Genomic DNA, 25,810 nt, shown 5'->3' with positions numbered 1-25,810 from the left:
CGCCTGTTCCTTCTTCGTTAAGTAACTAGCTACTGTCTTCTTAGTAATACTGTCCGCTATTTCTGCCTTTAAAATCATAATCTCCAACAATTGATGATCTAAAGGGAGCCCCCCCAAAATTAACCTACTTAGTTCCGACTCGGCATTCAGAAGGGAATTAACTTGTTGATCGAACGACTCTCTTTCCTTTTTTCGTTTATAAGTTGAGAAGCTTATTGTCTCTCCTCTAACACCTGCTTTAAATGCATCCCAAATAAAACCGCTGCTAGTGCTACCCCTGTTGTTCAACCCAAACTCCCTAATCCATTTTCCCATGTGCTTACGATAACACTCGTCTTGTAACAGAGCTCGCTCGAAAGTCCATTTATATATTTTCCTACCTACCCCAGATAAGCTCAGTGACAATAATAATGGACTATGATCAGAAACTAACCGAGGGAGTTTTTTAATCTATGTATTACCTAGCAAAACATTAGATATTAAAAAGTAGTCCAGTCTTACTGTTATATTATGGGGGGCAGAAAAATATGTATCCCCATCCAACTGCGGGTGCAGGTTAGCCCAGACGTTTGAGAGAGCATTATTCGAGGCCATATTCGCGATCGCTCTGTGCACCCTTTTCTTCCTCCCTGTATAAGAATGACCTGATTGTAACTCAATGTTCGCCGGTCGGCTGATGTTAAAATCACCACAACAAACAATCGGTTCTGCCCACGTTGGGAGTTCATCGTCTAGAAATTGAAAAATATCAGGGTCATCGCATGTTGAGCCATACACTGAAACCAAAGTGAACCTAACCCCTCTGAAGCTCATTTCTATAATCACCCATCTACCCCAAGTATCTTCTTTACTCCTATGTACAATACAGTCTGCGCCTTTTCCAAGAATCGCCACCCCTCGAGTTTTGGAGGCTTGTTTCGTATAAGCTAAAACTTTAAATCCAGTTTGTTCCAGCAGAAAACCCTTACCACCCTCCACATGAGTTTCCTGTAGACAGATCAAATCAGGAGACGTTGATTTACAGAATGCTGAGACTCACAGCCTCTTTTGGAGATCGTTAAGACCACAAACATTAAATGACAAGATTCGACAAGACATCAAAAAACATCAAAGGTTAGCGCCAGCTTCGAATTCCATCTCTTAATCAAGCCCATGGCTTCCTTTGTCCTCCATTTAAACAAAACCTGAATCTGCTGTAAACTGTATTTCACGGTGTGTAGTGTGTGCCTTTTTCTCCCACCCCTCATCCCTCCCACCTCCCCGAGCCCTCTCCGAGTGCCCCTCCCCCCTCCCCCCCTACAGGCAAATAGGTCACGCATGACCTATATGTGAACGCCGGGGACGCAGCAGCCGCCACACCTCCCCACTGCCAGCCAATATTGCAAACATATCAAACTGAATCCATTACATTTTCTCCTTATATCCCAGAGCTTCTATCATGTACGCTTTTGCCTTAATCTCAGAAAAGAAAATTTTAAACTGGCCCTTGGTCACAATTTTCAGTTTTGCAGGGTAAAGCAAATAGGCTTCGGATCCCAAAGCCTGGATATGCGGAATCAATTGCCTCAGCCTCCATCTACGTTCCACTGTGGCGTGGCAAAAGTCTGGTCTTGCAAAGAACGTAACGTTGTTGTAAGTACGTCTTGACTCTGGCTTTGCTTTGTCCAGTATCAGCTGTCTAAGGAGGAAATTCCCTACGAATATTAACAGAGCCCTAGGATGCCCCTTCTGGCCCCCAACCTGAGCCTGACCCCTTTTAAGAAAAAAAGGGAAACGGTGGGCTCTTTGAATTTCTATTTCCCACTGCCAACTAGGTAACTCCGGGAAAGCCCCCTTTAACAAATTCACAACAAACAACCTGGGGTCCTCCCCTTCCAGTCCTTCCTCCACACCTAGCAACCTGATGTTATTTCGACGCTGCCTGTTCTCGAACTCTTCTAGCTTCCAGTTAACATCCTCTGCCACCTTTTGATGCTCTTCCTTGTATGATTTCAGGCCTCTCAGATCATCCTCCACTTTACTAGTCCTTTCCTCCACTTGTACCACTCTCTCAACCATCTCGTCTTGTCTTTGGCTTATACTTCTGAGTTTATTTTGAATCTTCCTAGATTCCTGTCTTGCCCTCCTACTCTCTCCTCTAGCCTCAGTCTGCATTAACTTCAGGGTGTTAAACAGAAGATCAAGCGTAACAGGAGGCTGGGAGGATTGAGCAGAGCCGTAATCCCCAGTCAAAGTTGCTGGACTGTCCTGCTCCATAAAAGAAAAGGTGGTGGTTGAATAGTCCCATGCTAATTTTTTAGTAGGATCGGTGGTACTGCTTGCAGTGGAAGGTTTCCTTTTGGACAGGCGTTTTTTTGTGAGGTTTTCCTTGCCGGGGAGCTACTAAGTGAATCAATACCAGTGGACTCATCGGTACAAACATCTTCAGAGGGCAGAGATTGTGACTGTGTGTCTTCTTCCACAGAGTAAAATCTCTCTGCCGAGGCGGAACCATTGGCAATACCAATTTCTGCTGAGGTGGAGGAATCGCCACCTGATTTAAATCCCCCACTCTCTGCGTTTAGATCCATAGTTTCTGCCCATGTTAGGGGTTTATTGTACAGTAGGCTAGCTGCATCAATGCCAACCGTAGCAGCAATCTCCTCCCTCTCAGTTACATTTGACTCATGTAGCTGGGCCCCCCGCTCTGCATGCTCTAATACCAGCGCAGAAGAATTTACATCCGAAATATCCCCTGGAAGCTGGGTGTGCAAAGCACGGCAGTCACTCATCGCCGACAGATTTACCCCTTTGTCTAAGCTTATGCTTGTTTTTGACCGACTCCATTCCTGCGCCTCTAACCCGTGGTTCAGCCCGGCCACGGCACCGCCACTTGTCTTGCCCCCGATGATCATCACTCCCACAGCGCTGCTCTCTCCCAAGGCGGACGCAGGCACTGCAGTGGCCGGCTTACCTGCTGCTGCCAGACTTCCAGGTTGCCTAGCAACCCCGGGATTAAGCATGGAGCCTGCATCCGCGTCGAGAACGCCAGCGCCAGCTCCACCGGCTCCACCGGCTCCCTCAGCGCTGATTCCGGTGATCACTGAAGCCGTGTCTGCTCCATCTCTTCCGCCCGCGCTGGAGTCCGCGGTAATACCAGGTTTGGCTGCGGGGGGTCCGCTGCTTACAGGAGTGTTTACGGGAGTGTTGGCGAAACTTTCCGTGACGGTAGGTTGACGCAATGCAGTCTCTCTAGTCTTTGACTTGACATCTCGGCCTGCATCTTTTACAGTCGCCGCACCTTCTGCTCCGTCTCTTTTCGCCATTACTTTCTTAAGACTTGACACATTTTTCTGAGCCGTGGCAGTAACCGGAGCTGGGCCAGTAATTTTCTGCTCTGTCTTTGTTTTCTCTTTTTCCTTTACTGTAGTTTTCTGTCCTTTAGCTTTGTCTGCATCTGAAGTTTTCCCTCCTTTTCCATCTTTGAGCTCGAGCCCACGCTGTGGACGAGGCGGCATCCTGTGACAGAGTTCTACTACCAGAATGAGAACCTCTGAAATAGCTTTTTTAAGGTGAATAACTGTGCGTAGAATGATGTTCCCTCGTTGTAACCAGGAAGGGAATATCACCGAGTTACCAGACAGAGGCATACGGAAACCCTGTAATTCTTTATCTATTCAGCCATAGATAGTTGTCCGGCAGTGGAGAGGAGGAAAGTGCGACTCACTCACTGCACCCCACGGCGGCCATCTTGCCTTATCTGGGAGTGGGATGCATTTCTGGTCACCGTCTCGCTTCCTCTCCTGGTGATGATTTGGGTGCCGTTAATATTGACCACAGTCCAGGGACATCTTTCATATGGCAATCTAAACTTGCTGCTGTTCACCCTGTTTCGAAGTAGGACCAGGTCCCCTCTCACCAACGTTATCGGCTGGGCCCGCCGTCATTGGCTGACTTGAGAATGGGCCCACAACCGTTGCGCCGCCACTTGAGTTTCGTCTGGCCCCACCAGGCGCCATTGAGGATGGTGTGGAATGGAGTCAGTGATTACTCGTCCCATGAGCAGATGTGCCGGGCCACTCCTGTAGTAGTGTGAGGTGTTTGATGATCGCCAGTTCCACAGATTGATGTTTGTCGTGGGCAATGCGTATCACTTTGTTCAAGGTCCGCATAAACCTTTCTACCTCTCCGTTGGCCTGTGGCCACCTGGGGGTGATTCTCCGGTGCCGGATTCCCATGGCGGCAAGGTAAACAGCCAGCTCTTTCCCTTAAAAGGGAGGCCCATTGTCTGTTCTCAGTTTCTGAATGAGGCCATGAGTCACCATGACCTTCTCCAGATTTGGGATAACTTCCGCAGCATTTGGCAAGTTGATAATCTCTACCTCAGGGTACTTAGAGTGGTCATCAATGGCCACAAACAAGTGTCTTCCATTCGGGAGACCTCCGAAGTCCAAACTAACGCACAACCAGGGATTCTTGGGGCTGGGTTCAGTAAAAATCAGAGCGGGGCGGGGAGCTTCTCCAATTGCCTGGCACCACTGGGATGAGTGGACAGTGGCTTCCACAAGCTCATCCATGAGAGGGAGCCATACTTTGGTCCGTAGCTGTGACTTGGATTTGACCATTCCCTGGTGTCCAATATGGGCCAGGTGAACTACTTGGGCTGTCAGGGCCGACGGGATTACTAACCGGTGTCCTCGCAGCAGACACCCACATGACACACTGTGCTTCCACTCTGAGTATCTTCCACTCTTCTCTTGCTCTGTGCCAGTTGCCGTGTTTTAGGGGTAGTTTCGCGGGCTGTAGACATTCATCTATGTCGGTTTCCACTCATACGTCATCCAGGGAGAGCGGGATGGGGCAGGACCGAGCCGTGACAAACCTGACATACTCCTCCGAATAAGCGGCATCTTCCTTTTCCTGATCAGTGGCCACCCCTAGATGGCACGACAGGTAGTCCACTGGGTTTTTGGATCCAGGCTGATATTCCACTCTGCAGTTGTAATTCCGTAACTGCAGCATCCATTTTTCTATTCTGGGTGGTAATTTTGGTGGATGTACCAGGCTACCAGGGGTTTATGGTCAGTCACCACGGTAAAGGGTTTGCCGTACACATAGAGATGAAAATGACGGATTGGTGTCACTACAACGCATGCTTTTACCACGCATGCCTTTACAACGCGGTTTTTACCACGCAGTCCATTACAACGCATAATGCTTTTAGGCGCTGGATAGTGAATTATTTAATTTACTATTCCAACTCCAGTCCCCGTGGATAGCAGGGAAGGTGTTGGATAGTATATTAAATACATTCCCTATCCTAGAGCGCCCCCCAGCGCATTGCGTTGTAATGGTTTGCGTGGTAAAAGTTGAGATGTAATGGTAGTGCGTTGTAAAAAATTCGTTGTAACCGTGCTACACCGAAAATGACGGCACCCCCAATGTAAAGCGATGACCTCTTTTGTCTGTCTGGGAGTGCCAGTGTTCAGTGTCCGTGAGGGACCGGCTATCGAAAGCTACCGGAGCCCAGTCATTTTCCTTGTGCCACCGTTGTAGCAATACTGCTCCCAGCCGTGTTGGAACAGCGACCATAGCAATTATTGCCATCTTTTTTGGATCTAAGAACGCTAGCGTCATTGCATCAGAAAGGGCATATTTGATGTCCTGGAAAGCTTTAGCCTGTTCCCTGTCCCACTTCCAGGGGAAGTAGTCCTTTGTGAGCTCCCTCAGAGGTTGAGGGAGTGTTGTGAGATCTTTGATAAACCACCCACAATAGTTGACCATCCCGAGGAAGCTACGGACCTCGGTGACATTAGTGGGGGCAGCCGCATCCTTAATGTCCCGGACTTTGTCAGGGTCTGGGTTTACTCCGTCAGCGGAGAAGGTGTAGCCGAAGAATTGGAGTTTTCTTTTGAGGAACTCACATTTCTCCCTGTGGAGGGTAAGTACGGCGTCTTGTATTCGGCCTAGTACCTGGGTGAGACAGGAATTGTGCTCTGAGATCGTTTTGGCGTGGACCATGATGTCATCACTGACGTTTATGACTCTGGATATGTCCATGATTAGTTCATGGATGACATTTTGAAATACTTCTGCTGCGATGGACACCCCAAAGCTTAAGCGGGTATATCTCCGGAGGCCGACATGAGTGGAGAAGATTGTTATGTTGTCGGAGGCCTGATCCTGTACAAGTTGATGATATTGTGACCTCAGGTCCAATTTCGAGAACCAACATGCTCCCACCATCTCCCCGATCAGGTTGTCTATCATGGGAGTAATGTGATACTCTCTTTTAATGGCAGCAGGCGGCAGCCTCATGTCCACGCAGATTCTGACGGCCCCTGGTTGATTGTGCTTTTGGGTGACGACAATCAGGGAGACCCACTGGGTGGGTCCGGTCAACTTTTCAATGATGCCCGCTGTTTCCAGTTTCTTTAGCTCTTCTTCTACCAGGGGACGCAAATGGAATACCACTCGCCGATGGCGTACTGCTACGGGTTGCACTGTGGGGTCAATGTGGAGGTGCACTTCTTTGCCTTTGAACTTCCCAATCCCTTTAAACACTGCTGCAAATTCATCCAAGATGTTTTGAACGTATTTTTGGTGTACTCCCAATGCGAATGTTACGACTCCTAAATCCTCTGCAGCCCGGCAGCCTAACAGCATGCCCTGTCCGCCCTCTGTCACATACAAACAACAAAACACACAAGATGATTGACGGAATGTTGCACAATGGCAAAACATTCACCCCCAGTCACAGATCTGGGTTTAATCCATCGTTATTTTGCTCACCAAGCCACACCAGTTTATACTGTCACATATACATTGGTGGTGATGGAGCAGGCGCTGTGTGAAATCGAGGACTTGAACCGGCCTCTTATCTTCAGGGGCATATCCTGGCCGTAGGCAAAGACTGTGATTGCTGTGGGGTGTAGCGTTGAGCGGGGTCCATGGTCTCACACAGTGCTGCGGCCATAATGTTGATCGTGGCGCCGGTATCCACTATGGCCATGACGTCATGCGGGCCTACCTGGATGTGACATTGTGGCGGTCGTCGAGCCTTCAAGTTGCTGTTCCGATCATGTGTACCTTGTGCACAACTCATTCCTCTTTGTCATCATCATCCATGTCACTGGGCTCCCCACCGCCTTCTGGGACAAGGTTGACCGTCTGCCGGGGTTTCCTGTACTTTTTTGACGGGCCAACTTTCTCAAAGTGATTGAACCTTCCACATCCTGTGCATCGTTTACCTTTCGCTGGGCATTCTGCTGCCTTATGAAGTGGTCCTCAGCAAAGTCCACAGGCCTTCGCCTGCCATGGTGATGAGGACCCTGTTTCTTTCCTGCTCGCCCGAGGTGCTAGTTTCTTCATTATCACGTTCACGGGTTCCATCTTGATTGGGGATTGTAATGCGCCCTCCATGTGGGCCGCTTGGGCCTTTGACAATTCTTTTGTGTGACTAAGTGTCAGTATATCCGTTAGTGGCTTCCTTGACTCCTCCAGGATTCTTTCGCGGAGCTTCGCTGATGCACAGCCTTGGATTATTTGTCCCCTGATCTCCTCTGCCTCATCTCTGAATCCACATGTGGACGCTAGATTCTCAGCTTGGCGTAGAATGTGCCGAGCGACTCTTCGGGGAGTTGGCGCACTTGTCGGAAAATGAACCATTCGTAATCTTGGTTATCCATAGGTTCAAAGTATCCATTGAGGGCATTGATGAGTGTGTGATTAGTCTTGGGCGTTGCTTCCGCAAGCATCTTCGTGATGTTGTGGATGTCCTTTCCCCCCAGATGTAATAATATGGCCCTCTTTTGATCTTAATGAACCTTCGTGGCCTCAAAGAAAATGATCAACTGTTCTACCCAGTCTTTCCACTGTGTGGCTGGCACAGACAGGGTGCCTTCCACAATGAATGGCTCAGTGGGGGGAATGGTGGACATGATCAACCGCCGCTGCTCCTGACCAAGTTGTCTTCACCAATGCCGTACTCACCGTGCAGCCTTGGCGCTGGGGACTTCCACTCTCTTCTCCTGGCACTGCTGAACGGCGTTGACACCAGGCTACGGGGCTGTGCGCCGCTCCACCCAGCCATCCGCTTATGGAGGCCCACCGGGCCGGGGACTGATGCAGGCGTGCAAGGGTAAGGCCGCCGAAGTGAGCAGGGTGAGCTGGAAGCGCGTGGTAGTGCTTACTTAAAGCATGTGGGCACAAGGCACGCACATGCTTTGCCAATGATGCCGCCTAGAGAGGGGAAGTGGCCGCGCGCGTGTTCATAGGTAGCGCCAGCGCAGCGACTCACCCGTGTTGGGATCAGAGCTGGTTTGTTTAACAAGCAATCACCAGGAAGTTATCACTTATGTATATTTATCAAATCAAATGGGTTTTATGTCTTTTATTTTATTTATGAAATTGCCTGAACCACATATGAAGGGACAAATCAACCTTTGTACGCGGTCTATCCTTACGTCTATTGGGGAACTCAGCAATTATTTTCGTCAGTTTTTGTATTATAATATTTTATGAAGAGATGCTGTTATCACTTAAATTAATGGATGGAATTCCTTTTATCACTGTCAGAGATGGAACTCTAACAGAACTCAGGCAAAATAAACCATTTGACTTGCGGCTTACAGACAGGCTTTAGAAGCAGATGCTTTTGTTAAACCGAGCATTTTTGGTTTATAGTCTTCAATCCAACATGGGGCCATGGATTGCTCTAAGCAGAGGTGACACGCAGAAGGCCACAATGTGGCCAACCCAAGTAATACATTTTCAGGAAGAGTACATATGGCCCCAACCCCGCAAACCACACTCACCTGATGAGAAAATGTTTCCCCAGCCGGTGACCCAGCAGTTTAACCCGGAAGGCAAATCGACGGAGGAGGCTGGCAGGCAGACAGGCATGATGAAATCGGTGAAGGTTACCGTGGTTTCCAGCTCCAGCAACAGAATGTCCCCGAGCGTGCCTGTTGACGTATATAATGAGTTGGCAATGATGGTCTTGACCCCTGAGCACACCGAGTTGGGGTTGGAGCTTGAGAGCTGGTACATCCCCAAGCAGACACGATAGGAGGACTGAGGATAGCCCCTGGAGAAAAAAAAGAGATTTAATCAATAGGGAGAGACAAAAGCAATCTCTCATTAGTCAGAATTGCGTTTCTCTTTACAAATAAGAGGTGCCAGTTTGGATCAGTTATTGAGAAAACTAAAATAGTTAATATAAGGCATAAAGCTCCTAAAAGAACTGTTAGCTTAAGAAAGTATTAATCAATTAGCCTATGGCATAAGGCACTTTACTAGCTAAAAATGCCTGAAGGAGCACAGATAGAGATTGAAAATTGTCGAAGTGGACACAGGTAGACACTGAAAAAATTGTTAATTTATTTATCATTATCGTTAATATTTTTGGGTCAGTTGGATAGCAGGTGGACATTAATGCCCCAATTAATAGTAATTCCACAAGGAAATTCCCAGTGGACAGAATTACTGTTATGACCTGATATATCCACATGGAATTCTGCTTATTACAAGCTAGACCCCTCGGAATAGTGAATATCTGTGCGGACACAGAGTTACCATGCAGAATTCTGCATAATATTCCTTGTTCTAGGGGATTTAGTGGGAGATGTGAGACTGGTTTACGACTCGCAAAACAATTTGCACATGCAAAATGAGCTGTATGAGATGTACGACAGGCATTTAAAAATCAGACATTGTGATGTGACAGATTACCGAGCTGCAAAATTATGAGTGCAGAATTTGCGTGTCTCAAATAGCGACTCGACTTCATGTACAGACAAATTGCAATTTTCGAGTAAGCACAAAATTACCCATTTTCACATGCAATTTACCATGAATTAAAACCCGATGGTAACCTGGCCCAACCTATAAAAACAGGCACAGAATGCATGACAAATCTTACTACAATGGCTGTCCAGTACGTGATAGCGAGGAGGATCTGGATTTTGGCTCAGCAGAGGAGGCGAAGACAGGAGAGGATTTTCAGAGTCGGGCTAACCATATTTGACAAGACAGAGAAAGAGCTTTATGACCAGTAAAGGCTGAGTAGCAATGTTATTCTAGCGCTAATGGCCATCTTGAAGCCACACTAGAAAGCAGAACCCAGACCTGCAATGCAATCTCCACCCATGTCCAAGTGTTGTTCTCCCTCTACCTATTGCCAACTGGTAGTTACCAAGATATCCCTTCAGTGGTTGGAGGAGTGTCGCAGAGTGCACTTTCAAGTTTCTTTTGCAAATTCCTTGACACCATGATCAACCTAATACACAAACCCATCTACCTGCCAAGGGATGCCATAAAATTCAGAATACAAAAACTCAATTTTACAAGATATCAAGATTTCCACAGGTAATTGGTTGCATAGATGGGACCCATGTGCCCATATGTTCCCAATCCCACCTGGAATACATATTATGGACCCGCAAGAGCACACATTCACTAAACATTCAGGTAGTCTGCAATGCACAGATCATCATCACAGACATTGCAGCAACATTTCCAAGGAGCACCCATGACTCCTACATCTTTCACTACAGAGGCATTCACCAGCTACTAGAAAGGGGGAACTTTGACGAAGGATACCTACTAGGTAATGAAATGTGATATACAAAGTGAAATGTATCAGTTGTCTCAGCCTCATATCTCTCACTAGATGACCGTGAGTATTCCCTGCGGCTTTGGATCCTGACACCCTACCTGTCTTCCAACAACCCACCTGAAAGTGAACAGTGTTCACAGATGCACCACGAGTGTGACAGAGTGCACCTTGGGTCTCCTTAAATTATATTTCCAGTGCCTTCATAAAAGCAGAGGGACCTTGCAGCATGAGCCTGTAATGGAATGCTAAAAGGTTGTGATGTGCAATTCTACACGAGCACAAACAGGTAGTTAGGACCTAAGGGAATTTTTAAAGACCTAGCTCCAATATGTTCCCTAGAGACTAATAACAACAATTATACCGGAGGGTCTAGCACAAAAAGTACGCAAACTGTATACACAAAAAGGAGTAACCTGAGACAGCCTAGACATGGGTGTATCTAGCTAGGGTCATCCCTGTACTGATCAGGGAAGGATGCCCATCAGTCACCACACGGAACCGCCCTTCATCATTTGGGATTCCCACAAGACCACCACCGGAATAGCCCTTCAACTGTCACGGACGGGGGTCCAGATGATAAAAGGAACTCCACCGCCGATCAGTTGGGTCAAAAATGTGGTCTTGCTACTCAAATTGTGAGGATCTTAGCACACATACCAAAAAACGGGGGACTGATGTTGCAGTGCTCAAAATGTGTAAAAAGTGATAAAGAACTAGGTGATTCTAAAATAGGATGAGGGGGTACTGATAACTTTATTCTGGTGTTACCCACTCTTCCAGAGTTAAAAAGTAGTCAGTAACAGCCGCTATATTATGGACTGCCTGGATGTTTTATATGGTCGACATGTTTCAGCAATTAGTGACCAGTTTGTCATTGCTTTCTTCAGGACCGTAATTACTGCTAGCTACTGCAAAACTGGTGATAATGAAAACAAAAGAATGTGCTCAAAATCAAAAACAGATACAGAGATCACCTGATAAGACTAGGTGTTCATATTGTTCTTCTTCCCTCCTTTCAAGTGATACGAACTTGTAAGATGTGAGGACCTCACCCCACCTGGCCACGGCTCAGGGAAAGGGGAGCACCGCTCTCTCCGTCGGTACTCCTGATGGGCATCCTTCCCTGACCAGTACAGGGATGACCCTAGCTAGATACACACATGTCTAGGCTGTCTCAGGTGACTCCTTTTTGTGTATACATTTTGCGTACTTTTTGTGCTAGACCCTCCGGTATAATTGTTGTTATTTTGTGCAATTCTACACAACATTGCCTGCAAGAGGGGCCTACCCATGGAGGTGTCTGATTCCGACTCAAAGGTCGATGACCCAGACCCACCTGCCCGACCTCCACCCAAGCAAAGTAGAGTAGCAGAGGGGAGACAATGCAGGGACAACATAGGCAGGCAATTTTTGTTATGGTAAAATGCATCTATTCACATTACACACTCCACAAATGACAAGACTAGTATTAGATTTCACAAACTAGGAACCCCTTTTTTATCGGGATATTCAGTAATGAATTGCAGGGCTTACATGTCTTTCACGGGCAACATGAGCCAAATCTGTTTGGCAAAGGGTGGTTATTCCACTGGCAACAATGGTCAATGGGGGCAATAGCATGGGACACATGCAATGTGCAATGGCTTCCTGCCTCTTTGTGTTGCTGGCTGGGTTTTACCCATTGGGAATGTGGGCTGCCTGCTGCTGCTCTTATGTAGCATATGTATCTCTGCAGTGGAGATGCTACTGTGGCTGGATACTTTGCTGTAGTGAGAATCCCTCATTACGCCCGTGACAATACTAGAGAGGTCTGTATGGCCTCAAGAGCAGAAGTCATATTCTGCATACCTTTGGCCACATCTCCACCATAGTGGCCCATTCCCACCTGCAGGGCCAGTGTGCGTCTTGAGTGGAGGGTGGTTGCCTGGGACAGGCTGCCAATCACCTGGGCAAATGCCCCCATCATGCTTGCCTTGCCCCTCTCATTGTACCTTTGTTGCCACCTCCCCCAGCTCAATGCCAAGTTGTTCCATCACCCCAGTCAGTGCAAATAACTTGGCATCCAGCCGGGCCTGGTCGTCTGCCTATTGGAGGGACAGGTTTTGGTGCATGAAATGGAGTGTCTAGGGGTATCTACTTTGCATGCCTGTGGACTGCTAGTTTCTGGCAATATTTTGCAATAATAGTCATTGTGCAGTTACCTGAGGAGGGTGCAGAGGTGTGAACAGTCCCTGAGGCACACTCTGCCACTGTATCTGTCCAGAATTTTGTTGTGGCTGAACAGATGAGGGGGGCGGAGCATTAGATGGTCCTACTCTGGACCCTTGGGACTGTCCTAGATGTGCTTCAATCCTTGCCTTTGCATGAGAGCGCAGGTCATACCACCCTTTTTTGAGGTCATCAATGGACCTATCTGCAACTCCCAGAGCTTTATTCAATTGCTGCATTTCCCCACAGATCTTGAGTTTTTCTGATTCAGGAAATGTCTGGGAGGCCCAGCCAAACAGCTGTTTATGGTTGTTGCAACAACCCTCTGTGAAAATCTCCAATTCTCTTTTAGAAAAATTTATTTTTTCTCTTGCGCTACTTTGCTCCCTGTTTGCTCTGCTGGCTGGCCAGTGCAGGACTTGCTTGCTGCCTTGATGCAGCCTTGAGTTTGCATCTGGCTCCACAGTGTGCTCCTACTGCTATGCAGGAATCAAAATGGACACCACTTCCTGGTTTGGGGTCCTTCTTCTGTTCCAGGAAGTGATTGGGCACTTTTAAAGCTGTGTTTGCAATTTGCAGCCCTTTTGCAATTTGTGAACACGTACAGACTCGCTAAATGCAAGCCTAGTAATTGTGATGTGACTCAATTGCGAGCTCCTAATTGAGGGCCAGAACTGTTTGCACATCCGATTTAGCAACTCGTAATTTGCAAGACGCTATTTCTCCCAAATTGCACGTCGCTATTTCTAACGGTTGTACATCTGACCCTTAATGCTCTCATTTACCTGTTCTGAGCAGATGCTGAACAGGACCAATGGCTTCCCAGCAGAGCAGGGGTGGAGGGAATTGAGCTGGCAGAGTATAGGAGGGAAACAGAAAGAATACTTTTGACAGGGGGAGCAATGACTGCTACCTCCTTGACCCGTGCTTTAAGTGGAAGTAGAGAAGTGCAAGTACTCACTGTTTAGAGTCATTATTTGCTCCTGAGAACTGCCAGTAGTTTCCCATTAAATGTATTACAGCAGTGCTGAGAAGTACAGGTAAATTCCCTTTCACATTAAAGACGTGCTGGACGGTATCTGCCCCTTTAAAGCACTACTGTTGCCAAAGAAGAAGGTTGGTAGGGCGTGAGGAAAAGACTTGGTGCATCATGGGATTTTACCATCCAGAATTTCTAGCGGGTGTAACTGGGCCCGGTATTCTTGCACCAAGGAATCCTGCGCCAGAACGCTCCATCTTACACAGTCAGGCTCCAAGTGAAAATCGATTGAGCACCACAGGCGGGATTTTTTTTATTTACAGTCTATATTTTTCATTCCACCAGAGCACAAGAGCACATCCTACCTTCTTAAAAAATGTATGTGTTTCTGTTAGTATATCATTGTTCTGGCATTTGATTCATTTATGCTGATTTCCCGTACTTCCAATTACCTGAGTACAGCAGTATTTTCACGTACAAAATACAGTTTACAGCCTCATAGATTGCATGTTACTATAAATTAATATACGGAAAAATCCGGATATTAGTCACAAGACCTATTACATGTAACTTCACCTCGCTGAAGAAATATAACTTTGTGCATTCTAGATATGGTCACATATCTTTTTAATACATACACATGGAAACCTTCCGTGATATAAAACCAGATATGAGAGAGGAAGTGCATTTCTTCCCTTCAAGATCCAAGATCTTCTGATGGATCCCGATCAAAACCAGGAAGACGGTCACCCAGGCCCTGGTCACCAGCTGGCTGGACTACGGAAACACCCTCTACGCCAGAACCACAGCCAAGCTACAGAAAAGACTACAACGAATCCAGAACGCCTCCGCCCGACTCATCCTGAACATCCCTCGACGCAGCCACATCTCCAGCCACCTGAGGAACCTGCACTGGCTCCCCGTCAACAAGAGGATCACATTCAGACTCCTCACCCACGCACACAAGTCTCTCCACAACCTGGGCCCCAAGTACCTCAACGACCGCCTGACTTTCCACACGCCCACCCGCCAGCTATGTTCCGCTAGCCTCGCCCTCGCCGTCGTACCACGCATCCGAAGAGCCACCGCCGGAGGCAGATCCTTCTCCTACCTGGCGGCCAAAACATGGAACTCCCTCCCCATCCACCTTCGGCTGACCCAGGACCACCTCGCCTTCAGGAGACAACTCAAGACCTGGCTGTTCGAGCAGTAGCGACCCTCCCCCCCCCCCCCCCCCCCCCCAAGCGCCTTGAGACCCTTCCGGGTGAGTTGCGCGCTATACAAGTGCTGTGATTGATTGATTGATTCCGGGTAATGTCCAGTCCACACTCAAACAACAGTAACAAATAAATGCATATGGGCATGTATGATTAATGCCTTGCAGTTGTCATGTGTTGTACTTATACACAAAGATATTATGGATTTCCATATGCATGCTCAGTGTCTAATTTGTAAACAATAAATTGGCACAGTTGGCTTTACTTTAGGTTTCTTACTCCACTCCACACCTTTTTCATTCTTTTCTTCGTCACCATTGGTTTGTCACTTCCTCCATCGATTTCACATTTACCCTTTCTCCTCTTCTTTATCCCCACTGCTTGCTTTATTATCCATTTCCATATGTTCCTCTCTTTCTCCCTCCTCTTCCCATCCCCTTCTCCAACCTGCTTCTATACTCTCAGCCCTCTTCCATTGTACTTGACCTTCCTCTTTCCATTCTGAAACGTTTAACTAATTTCTCACTCCCTCTCCTTCCCTTTCCTCCACCCTTTTGTTTCCCTGACACCCCTCCTCTTTTTGGATGTCTTTACTCCTACTGTCTATCTCCTTCAAGATTTGCATCTCTCTTTCTTCTTTTTTCACCTTTTGTTCTATTTTCCTCCCATTTCCCTGTCTTGCCTATCTCACCATCTCTTGCATTTTTCCTTCCTCCAGCCTTTGTTCCTTTTTTCTCCCTCCTACCATCTATTGTCTTTTAATGCTTTCTTTTATGGCTCTGGCTCTTATTTCTCTAACCCCTTCACTTCATGCCACCCTTCTTATTCCTCATCCTCCTATCTCTCCATTATCTTCATACTTCCTCCTTCCATTCTATCTCTTCTTTCTTTTCCTTATAACTCCTGTAGCAAATCACTCCTTTTCTCCATTTCATTTGAGTTCCAGACTCTGCAATGTCATTCTTTGTCAATGCTAAATGTCCAAAAACATAATGCAGTGTCCACGTTTTCTTTGAAACTCCAACCTAATGCCGTGCCCACGTTTTCTTAGAAATCCCCACTTTTCCTGTGAATTGGCGAAGATGCTGAATGCCAAGGCTGCCCATATGAGAAAAAAATAATAACATTTTTATACTGCTCCTGAACATTCAAAATAAAGACCCGGTCGCCAGTATTGGAGTATGTTACCTGACTGTTGTGCACAGATATTACTAGCAGAAATGCATTTCCCCCGTGGATGGCAAACAAAGGTGTTGCTTGAGCCAGGGCTCTGGCCTACTTCTAAAAGGTTTCGATTTTCTGCTCAGAGATACTAAAAATGAGTTCAGTGCACCAGTGCTTGGGTGTCAAAGTCCAGGTTGTTGAACCTCACTCAAAATACTTGCTAGAGTTGTGCCCTTGCTTTCTGGGTTACTAACAGTCCTCTAAGTGGATCAGGGGCCTAGTCATAATTCAAACCCAATTTCGTGTTTTACAATATCACACACAAGTACTGCACCGAGAAAAAGACACTATGGGGTCCATTAGGATGACGGGTGGACTTTGTCTGCCCGTCATCCTAGCGGGGATTGGGACCGCCCCCCATAAGGGCGGGGGTCCCATGGGGGGCATTAGGATCTGCCCGCCACAGTGGCGGGCACATCCTGCATTTCCAGCATTGTGGCGGGTGGTGCTCTCAGCACCGCCCGCCACAATGCTAGAAATGCATTTCAGCATTTGCATTAAAAATCGGCAGGCACCGCGCGGTGCCTGCCGCTTTGTTTATGCAAATGTGTGGGGGTACCACAGGTACCCATCGTGTGCAGCCCCCACCCCTCCTTGACTCTGGGGGCCCACAGGGGGCCCTCAGAGTGAAGACCGCATGCCTTTCCGTGGCGGCATTGCCGCCATGGAAAGGCATTAGTAATGAGGCATCCTAATATGGCAGGCGGTGTCTGACAGACACCGCCACCATAGAAACCCTTTTCCGCTCCGGTCGCCCCCGCCATTCTAATATAGCGGGGGGGAATTCTGGTGAGGATGTCGTGCGGATTGCCCCCGCCAGGCCGGCGGTGGCTACCGCCAGCCTGTCGGGGGCAATCCGCCCGACATCCTAATGGGCCCCTATATATTTAAAAGTGTTTACTTCTACAGTCTTCTGCTGTTGCTTGGTAAATGAGCAATAACCACACCTAATATAAATTGAACAGTACTAATGCATGCTGCTAACAGCAATAATAATTATAAACATTTCTAAACTGCTTGTAGTGTTCTTGGCAACACCCTAAAGATTACTTCCGTTAGCTATGCAATGAGAGCACAGAGGAGCTAACTTGCATCTAGAGTTCTTGGAATATAGTGCACTGCATGCGTCTTCACAGTGAAGAAGATGTGGTTCTCAGACTTTAGCCGGTATAGAGTATGCCCTCAAAAGAAAACTCACATCAGCTGGGATCAGCTTATCTCCTCTTTATATTGCCTCGGTATTAGCTGTCAGCATAGGAATGGATGCGGAGGTCGGACTGCAGTCTGACAGTACTTCTTGTGATAACCTAGGTTGAAGACCTCTCTGGGTAGTACATTTTTTTTTTAAGGTTTGGGGACTTTCCCTTTTTTATTTTTTATATTTTTAGTGATTTTCTGAAACATTAATTTTCGTATTTCAAGACAGGATGTATAAAAAAATATCAAAAAAGAAAAGAAACAAAATACCAATTCTCATAAATAAACCCTAAATTAAAAAATTCAGTTAATTACATCAAATTCAGATGTTCAATAAATATCATAAAAACTAGTTAATCATAATATAATTAAAGTGCTATTGCGTTGTTCATGATAGCAACATACTCATCAACAAATATAAAGGCCCATATGGGCAATAGCTGGCAGTTAAAAATGGACAAGAGTTAATTAATTAGATAATGTTTTGTATGGAGCTAGATAATCAAATAAAGTAGTCCCCAGCGTATCCATCTTACTTAAAGTCCTTCCAACTATAGCTCATATACATAAATCATCAATATTCCAGAAAACATTAAGGTAAACGAGAGTCATTTTACAGTACTTGGTTCCATCTTACAGTACTTGGTTCCATCCATACATTTAATTCCACTACCCATCCTTGATACCCAGGGTGGCCTAATCAACGAACATATACATTTATGAATAACAGCAGTCTAAGGATCCGGCATTTCAAATTTGTTTAGCCCAAAAGAAATATACATAACACCAGGGCCCTCCATGCATTCTGTAACCAAGGACCAGATCATATCATCCAGCCGCAGTTTCCTGGAGTCCTCAAATCTATACAAACTCAATTCCGTATTATAAATGGCAAGAAATCTGGGTCTCCCATTCTAATAGTGGGAGCATCTGGCTTAAACCAATCTGAAGTGATACAAAGTCGAACCACGGCCATGGCATTAATGTTAAATACACCATCTTTGTTGATCTATTTTCGCATTCAATATCCTCGGGCACACCTAACAATATCATTAATGAAGTAACACCAATCCATTCCTTGATGATAATTCTCAAGAAACCACCAATCCCTTGCTACAGGGGAGTTAATTTCAGGCATGCATGGAATATATGTATAATATCTGCCTGCCCTGTGCCATACGTTTGCATTTACCATCAGACCAACACCCCCCCATTTAAAAAAAATTCCGGGGTATTAAAAAAGGCTAAAAACAGTCTTAGAATGCTGGGTCTTCAAACTTGCTGTAAAAAATCTCATCAAACAAAGCTAGAGATTCTTGGAGGTATCAAGCTTCAAGTCCCAACCTAAGGTTTCATCTATCAGTCTGCGGCTCTAAATCATCCTTCTGTGTCTAAATCAATAATTCATATATGGAATATGCCTGGGCGGTGAACTCCGCCCTGCTCGTAGAGCTTGTAGAGTTTTTCGTACTCTGCAGTCTGCGGGGCAATCGGAGTTCAAAAAGGCGGAGCAGAGCTTTTTACTCATTTGCGCCTCCCAACAATAAGTTGGTGAATGCGAGCGAGCGAGAAAATCCAAGGATAAACAACTTCCCAGCAAGATTTCTCAACGTGGGCGGCCGCAGAAGATCACCACTGCTCGCATTGAGAAACCTTCCGTTCGCGTTCAGGAAGCTGCAGCTCGAGTGAAACTTCTGCTCGAGCAGCAGAAAGAAATAGTGTCCTCTTGCGCTGCACGTGAAGCTATTATTTTTGATTTTACAGCACTGGATAAACAACCGGCGGTAAAATTCTGCGTGAAGGGACAAGATAGCACACTCTGCCACTTGCGGAACTCCACCCAGGCCTAATATAGTACCAATTCTTTCTCTTTGTCTAATAGCCTCAATTAAAGGAATCTTGATCATGATTTCTACATCTCTTATCTGTTTAAATAGAAAGTAACAAACCTGTACATACTTGAAAACATCTTCCCTCCGCAGATCAAAAGATTCCAGCATTTCAGTGAAAGAATAAATCTGGACATCATCATGAAAATTACCCATTATAGTAATAACTTTCTGTGTCCATTCTTCATCACTGCCCTTTTTGAAAAATAGAAGGTAGCAAAGCTGAGGCAGACGTAGGTGTTTAAAGGTTAATCTTACCAAGCTCTAGATGTAGCTTAACCTGAGCCCTATACCTTATATGCTGTGTTTAGTACTTTTCATTTGTTTGTTGTTGTAATAACTCAATTCTACATTCTTGGTCAGGCATCTTTTAGCTTCATTTCCTAAAACCATTTCATAGATTGGTGAAGCCTCAGCCAAATCTACTTTTCGAGATCCACCGGTTAATAATAATGCAATATTTTTCAAAACACCTGGCCAACAATGCAAAGTCAAATTAGGGGCTAATTGTCCTCCTGAAGGCTTTGTAAGGGTCATGAATGTAGCTGCTCTCATTGGCTTTTGGTACCCCCACAAGAATCTAAAACACAATGATTCTAACTTTATTAGTCACTCCTTACCAATCACCAATGGAATGGAATGAAATATAACATCTTGGGGAGTGTATCCATCTTCAATACATTACATCTCCCTATTAATGAGAGATGCAAATGATTGATCCTGTCGAGCTCAGATCAACTCTTATCGAGTACTTGAACCAGATAAATCTTGATCTAATGCAGCTGTATTTTTACCCCCCAGATAAAATATGTCTGTGACAACCCGTTAATATATGGTATAGCCTGCTCTGTGCAAACAATCTGCATTTTAGCACTTTTAACTTATAGCCTGAGCATGATCCAAACTGCTTGACCAGTTCTTCCATTTCCGGAAGAACAGTGGTTATAGCTTGAGTCACCACTGCTACGCGTCCTCATAAGTGAACACATTATATTTGACCTGATTCTGAACTACTGGTTTAATAATCATGCTTCTCTCCAGTTTAGTCAAAAATGGATCTATGTAAAGTGCAAATAATAATGGGGAGCAAGGGCAGCCCTGCCTTGTTCCCCTTAATATAAATATATTTTCCGATTTAGGGCCATTTACTGGCAGCCTAGCAGTCAGGGTTTTATATAGGGCCTTAATGGCTCTAATAAAGCCATTCCCAAAGCCTTTCTATTTTAGGACTGACCATAAAAATTCCCAAGACACGCAGTCAAATGCTTTTTCAGCATCTAATAAAATCAGTCCCAGAGACACCTTTTGAGCCACTGCCAGATCAAAGAGTGTAACCACCCTCCGAATATAATCTACCGCCCCCTCCCAGTAAAAAAGCCATGTTGTCTAAGTGAAATCAAGGAAGATATAACCCTACCTAATAAATATGCTAACTCCTTAGTATAAACCTTACCATCACAGTTCAGTAATGATTTTGGCCTATAAGACCCGGGCAATAAAGGGGGCTTATCTTTTTTCACAAAGATTGTATATTTGCAGACTCCCACGAGGAGGGAATATAGCCCTGTTCTGCCTCTCAAGACATTAACAATATATCTTCTTGCAATACATAAATTAAAGTTTTAACAAATTCCAAGGAAAGAGTATCAGGACCCGCAGCCTTTCCTATAGCCAGAGAAGATATAGCATCCAAAAATTTTTCCATTGATATTGGGAGATCCAAGGCAGCTCAATCCTCCTCACTCAGCCTGTAGCTATCTAGATCATAATAGAAACCCCCATATCCATTCCCTGAAAATTCAGAATCTTCAGAGTATAATTTTGCATAAAATTGTTCAAAGACCTTAATGATCTCTGAAGGGACTTCTAGGGTTCTACCTTTTCCATCCTTAATGGCTTTATTTCCTCTTTAATTCCTCTCCTGCCCTCCTTCAACCTTTTAAAAAAAAACATATTTTATTACCTTTTGTATTCAACATTGCACCGGTAATTTCAACAATACAGTTACACATTCCATATCATTTGCCTATCTTACATATTACATTCATTTTACTGCATAATAAACCTGTGTGCTCAACAAGCTCTCCTTCAGCCTTATACACTTTCCCAACAGTCTACTGTTAGTTTCACTATACTCATAACACTTTGATCTATGAGTATGGTATTTCAGACCTATCTCTTTGCTAAAATACTGATTGATTTAAGCTTTACTTTGAGCCATTTCCTGTTGCATTTCTCTGCCATCCTGACAATCTCTGAGTTTACGGGTCAATTCCTCCTCCTCTCTTGATAAGCTTCTATACAAATCTTGAATCTCTTACCTTCTTATCTTTTGAAGATACAACTAAAGGGTTCCCCTCAAACCCCTGCTTTAGGGCATCTTAAACCACCCCTGTCTAGGTCATGCCCCTGTTAACTGCTAAAATGTATTCTAGCCAAAGTTTCATATGGTCTACAGATAATGGATCTAACAATAGTTTCCTATCAACAGTACACATACTCCATGGCCTAGTAATGCCCTCAAAAGGTACTACAATTTTCTAAGGATTATGATCTGATATTACTCGAGGGAAGATCTCTAGAGGCCCAACAAGAAAACATGAAAAAATATCTGAACTGGGCCATGTTATTGTGTGGATACTAGTAATAAGTAAAACCAAGGTCAAGAGCATTGTTTATCCCATATGGTTGTTATCTGCCAAAAGGTGCTCCAAGCCTTGTAAACCCAGGATTGTCGTCCTGAATACACCTGTTAGATAAAATGTCTATATTTCACATCTGTATGAATATTTAAATCCCCACACAGCACCAGAGGAAGAGATAAGGCCAGTTCTGTATTTAATTATTCAAAAATGGTTGCCTCGTCGATATTTGCCCCACAGATTTCACATGATAAAAAGCAAATAGATCTAGTTCTAAATTCTATAATTGCACATTGTCCTAAAGCATCTACATGTCATGTGGCCATAATACAAGTATGGTTCTTTACAAGAACTGCAACTTCTCGAGATGTATGCCTCAATGGGTACACACTAATACCATTAAGCCAAAATCCTTCTTTAAGTTCTCTCCTCCCCCAAGGGATAGGGATCTCCTGAATACAAACTATATCAGATCACATAGCTCTCATGGTGAGATTGACTCTAGCTCTTTTATTCTTATCATTTAAGTCACAAATATTTCTTGGGGTGTGGTAAATAAATAATTAATTACCGGTTCTATTTTTCGGGATACTCATACAAACAGATAGCTCAATAAATAAGAGTCAAGATTCGAGGTAGCTAGAGTGTACAGGCTTTATTCAGGCATAAAAGGACAGGAACAGGACAGCCTGCATGGGAATGGGATGGCAGGGCCCGGCAGCTGCCGGGGGCAGGATCTGGGAATGATGCGCATAACTTTTAATAACAGAACATTAGTATATATAGTTAAACAAAATACATTGCATTCAATACAGTAGGCGTAGCAGTAGGCGGAGTTTGTAGTAGTCGCGAAAGATAAGGGTGAAATGAGGCAACAAGAAGGCGTGTACAGGGCGTATACATAGACATGTGATGCAAACGTAACAGAATATGTCATAAACGGGGCGGAAACATGGAGGGGGCTACCTGAGCAGCTGGGACCTCTAACCTAGTGGTGCGCGCAAACTGACAATGACGTGTTACCAGGGAGAACTGGGGGGCTATGACTTCTGCGCTAGAAGAGGAGACTAAAGTCTGGAGTGTCAGAGAGACATGTACCCAGGCATATCTAGTATCTGGTGTTTAGAGTACATGTTGATAGAATCCAAAAGTTATCAGAGTAAAGGCTAACAGACATTAAGACTGGTGCATGCATAATTCTACATGTTATGTTTTGCGTTTTTATTTGGCGCACATGTAGTGCGTGTGCGGGGAATATTCTATGAATATTAATACAGTATTTCTCTTACATGGAGACATAAAGGCTAGACCATGACGGAAACTATTGATGCGATTCAGTAGCTTAGGAATGCAGAGAAGGAGGGCTGGACTGATAACTAGAAACATAACATACTCTTGGCAGACTGGGAGGCAGAGCCAGGCCGAGCCGGGCACTGCGAGGCATGAAAGTAAGCTAAGGGTCAGGGATACAGGTGGGGGCTGTATCGCTCCTTGGAGAGGGTTCAGGAAACAGGAGCTGAATCTGAGTCCGGGCCCTTTTGAGGCCTAGAAACGGGGATAATTCAATGAATTAACGTGCACACTGTAAAACGTGGCAACGTAGCTTTACATAGGCCTGATATTCGTTGTATTCCCGAAAACTGGAAACTGGCATACTAGAGATGAACACAACTATAATTGCGTCTTTAATCGATCATAGGGCAATACATGCATATCGATCATGCACATATGGCATAACATAGGGAACACGTAGGCACATATAACATGGCAAAATTTACTTTTCCACATTCCCTCCTTGTGCCCTACGTTTCCATCAGGAAACATCTATATTCATGATACCATCTATCATTTCATACAGCATCATTTGCTCGTCTCGAATTGTCTTGGAACGGGACTTAGGACTAGGAATACAAGAGGTAGCACAAATGCCGCAAATCGCAGGGCCACATTGTATACAGAGGCAGCAACTGAATATGATCATTACTGCAATACCTAGGAATGACAATACTTTCCATCCCCAGGCAGATATAATACTCCAGAGCCAACCGGACCATGTCCAGGTGCCTGGATTCTGGTGTAACTGATGGGCAATTTTATGAAGTCTGGTTATAGCAGAATAAAAAGACGGCGCGTTATTAGGAATGAAAATGCAGCAACTAGATCCGATGACTCTACATGCTCCTCCTCTATCGGCCAGTATGACGTCAAGAACGAGACGATTTTGGAGCACGACAAATCTCATAGCAGATTGCTCTTCGGTTAAGTTACCTAGAGCAGAAGTAGTCTCATTCACTACTGCTTCAAGGGTTCTGGTTAACCTACGGATTGACTTACTATTCTGGACAGGTCCTATAAAGAAAAAGAAACCTCTATTGAAATCTGTATACTGTTCTAGAGCAGTTTCAGTTTGATCGACAATTGGGGACTCAATCTCCCTTCTATGTCTGACGTGTACTAGATGTGTGTTTCTGTGATAATCAGATGGGGCTAGAAAAACTGGTGGCAGTAGGAAGGCAATGTAACATGTTCCATCCCAATCGAGGGGCAGACGAACATATGCGGTCTGACCACAAACAAAATAAGAATGACGTGAGGCTTTGAAAATAGATTTCCCACTGTCACTATACTCGACAGTAGTAGTACAATCACTATGTCCTACATGTGCGGAACCATTCTTTCGGACACATAATTCGCCTTTGACTGGTAGTACTGAAATAGCAGGTAAGTCTGGAGTAGTATCAGACTGAACATTTAGGACCATAAAATTCGAAGAATAATTACCTAAATTGTAAACTTCATTTTCTAGATCTAACCCTGTTCTATGGGGAAGACCTTGCTTGTCTGGAAAACATGTTCTATTCAGAAGGGACATATCATTGGAAGATGACGTTAACATGGACCATGCTCCACACGAACCATTATGTGAAAACGGATAAGGAAAGAGTGGCAGAACTCCCTTCGGTGTCTGGAAAGGGGGGAGTCGACCACACACCCAACAATTAGTAGCGTTGCTGGTCTGATGTGAATAATGCAACATTCTGATGAATGTATTATTACGCATAGCAAGACGATAGGATAACTCGTGAGGAGGAAGATCACTAAATGTGTGCTCTACTGTAGCATTAGAAAACTTATTTACATGAGAAATTGGAAAACATAAATGCAATGCATAACTTGTGCAGGTAACCATCAAACTTAGAAACAATATGAAACTTAGAAAAACGATACATCGGATAGAGTTTTGACTAACTCTCTCACTATGGGGGTCTATCTCATACATGTCAGATACCTGTCTAACCGTTTCACCCGAGAGGGACTTAGACAATTAAACTGGCTGACTTATTTTACTAGACCGGAGCTTTAACTTATACTCCTGTTGCGGAGTTTTCTCTAACAGAGGAACTTTCAGTTCAGGATTCAGATCAGTGTCTGGTTTCAGGCAGTCTTTAGAAATGGAACAGTCCTTAGAAATGTCCTTTAAAAATGTTTTTTTTCGGACTCCATGGAATTTCTTTATATGCGACAGATGGACCCAACCCTTGCGGCCTTCCAACTTCACGGCCGTGCGGGTGGTCAGGAGGACAAGTCGTGGCTCTTTCCAACGAGGCTCCAGCGGACTTGAAAGATCAAAGTTCCTCACAAGGACGAGGTCCCCTGGAATGACCTCGTGCGGTTTCACTTCAGTATTGTCTGGGAATGCGGCGGCAACCTGTGAACGAAAAGAGTGTAGGGCAGACATCAAGGAAGCTAGGTAATCTGTCAACATATTACTGGAAACATCTGTAATACTGCGGGGTCTAGGTGTACCCCACATGTTTGGGGGGCGGCCGAATACGACCTCATAAGGGGACAGACCT

General features: G+C 45.1%; 1 protein-coding gene across 1 annotated transcript in view; it reads right to left on the bottom strand.

The window, feature by feature from the left end:
• The window catches only part of LOC144769139 (serine protease 27-like), a 431,213-nt gene that overhangs the window by 326,402 nt on the left and 79,001 nt on the right, over positions 1–25,810 (bottom strand). Inside the window, exon 3 of the mRNA XM_078653147.1 lies at positions 8,796–9,067. Coding sequence (XP_078509273.1) covers positions 8,796–9,067 — 272 coding nt within the window. The remainder of the gene's footprint in view (positions 1–8,795; positions 9,068–25,810) is intronic.

Source organism: Lissotriton helveticus, chromosome 7, assembly GCF_964261635.1.
Source record: "Lissotriton helveticus chromosome 7, aLisHel1.1, whole genome shotgun sequence".
Classification (NCBI taxonomy): domain Eukaryota; kingdom Metazoa; phylum Chordata; class Amphibia; order Caudata; family Salamandridae; genus Lissotriton; species Lissotriton helveticus.
Note: the sequence above shows the minus strand (reverse complement) of the source record. Positions and strands in the feature narration are given on the sequence as shown.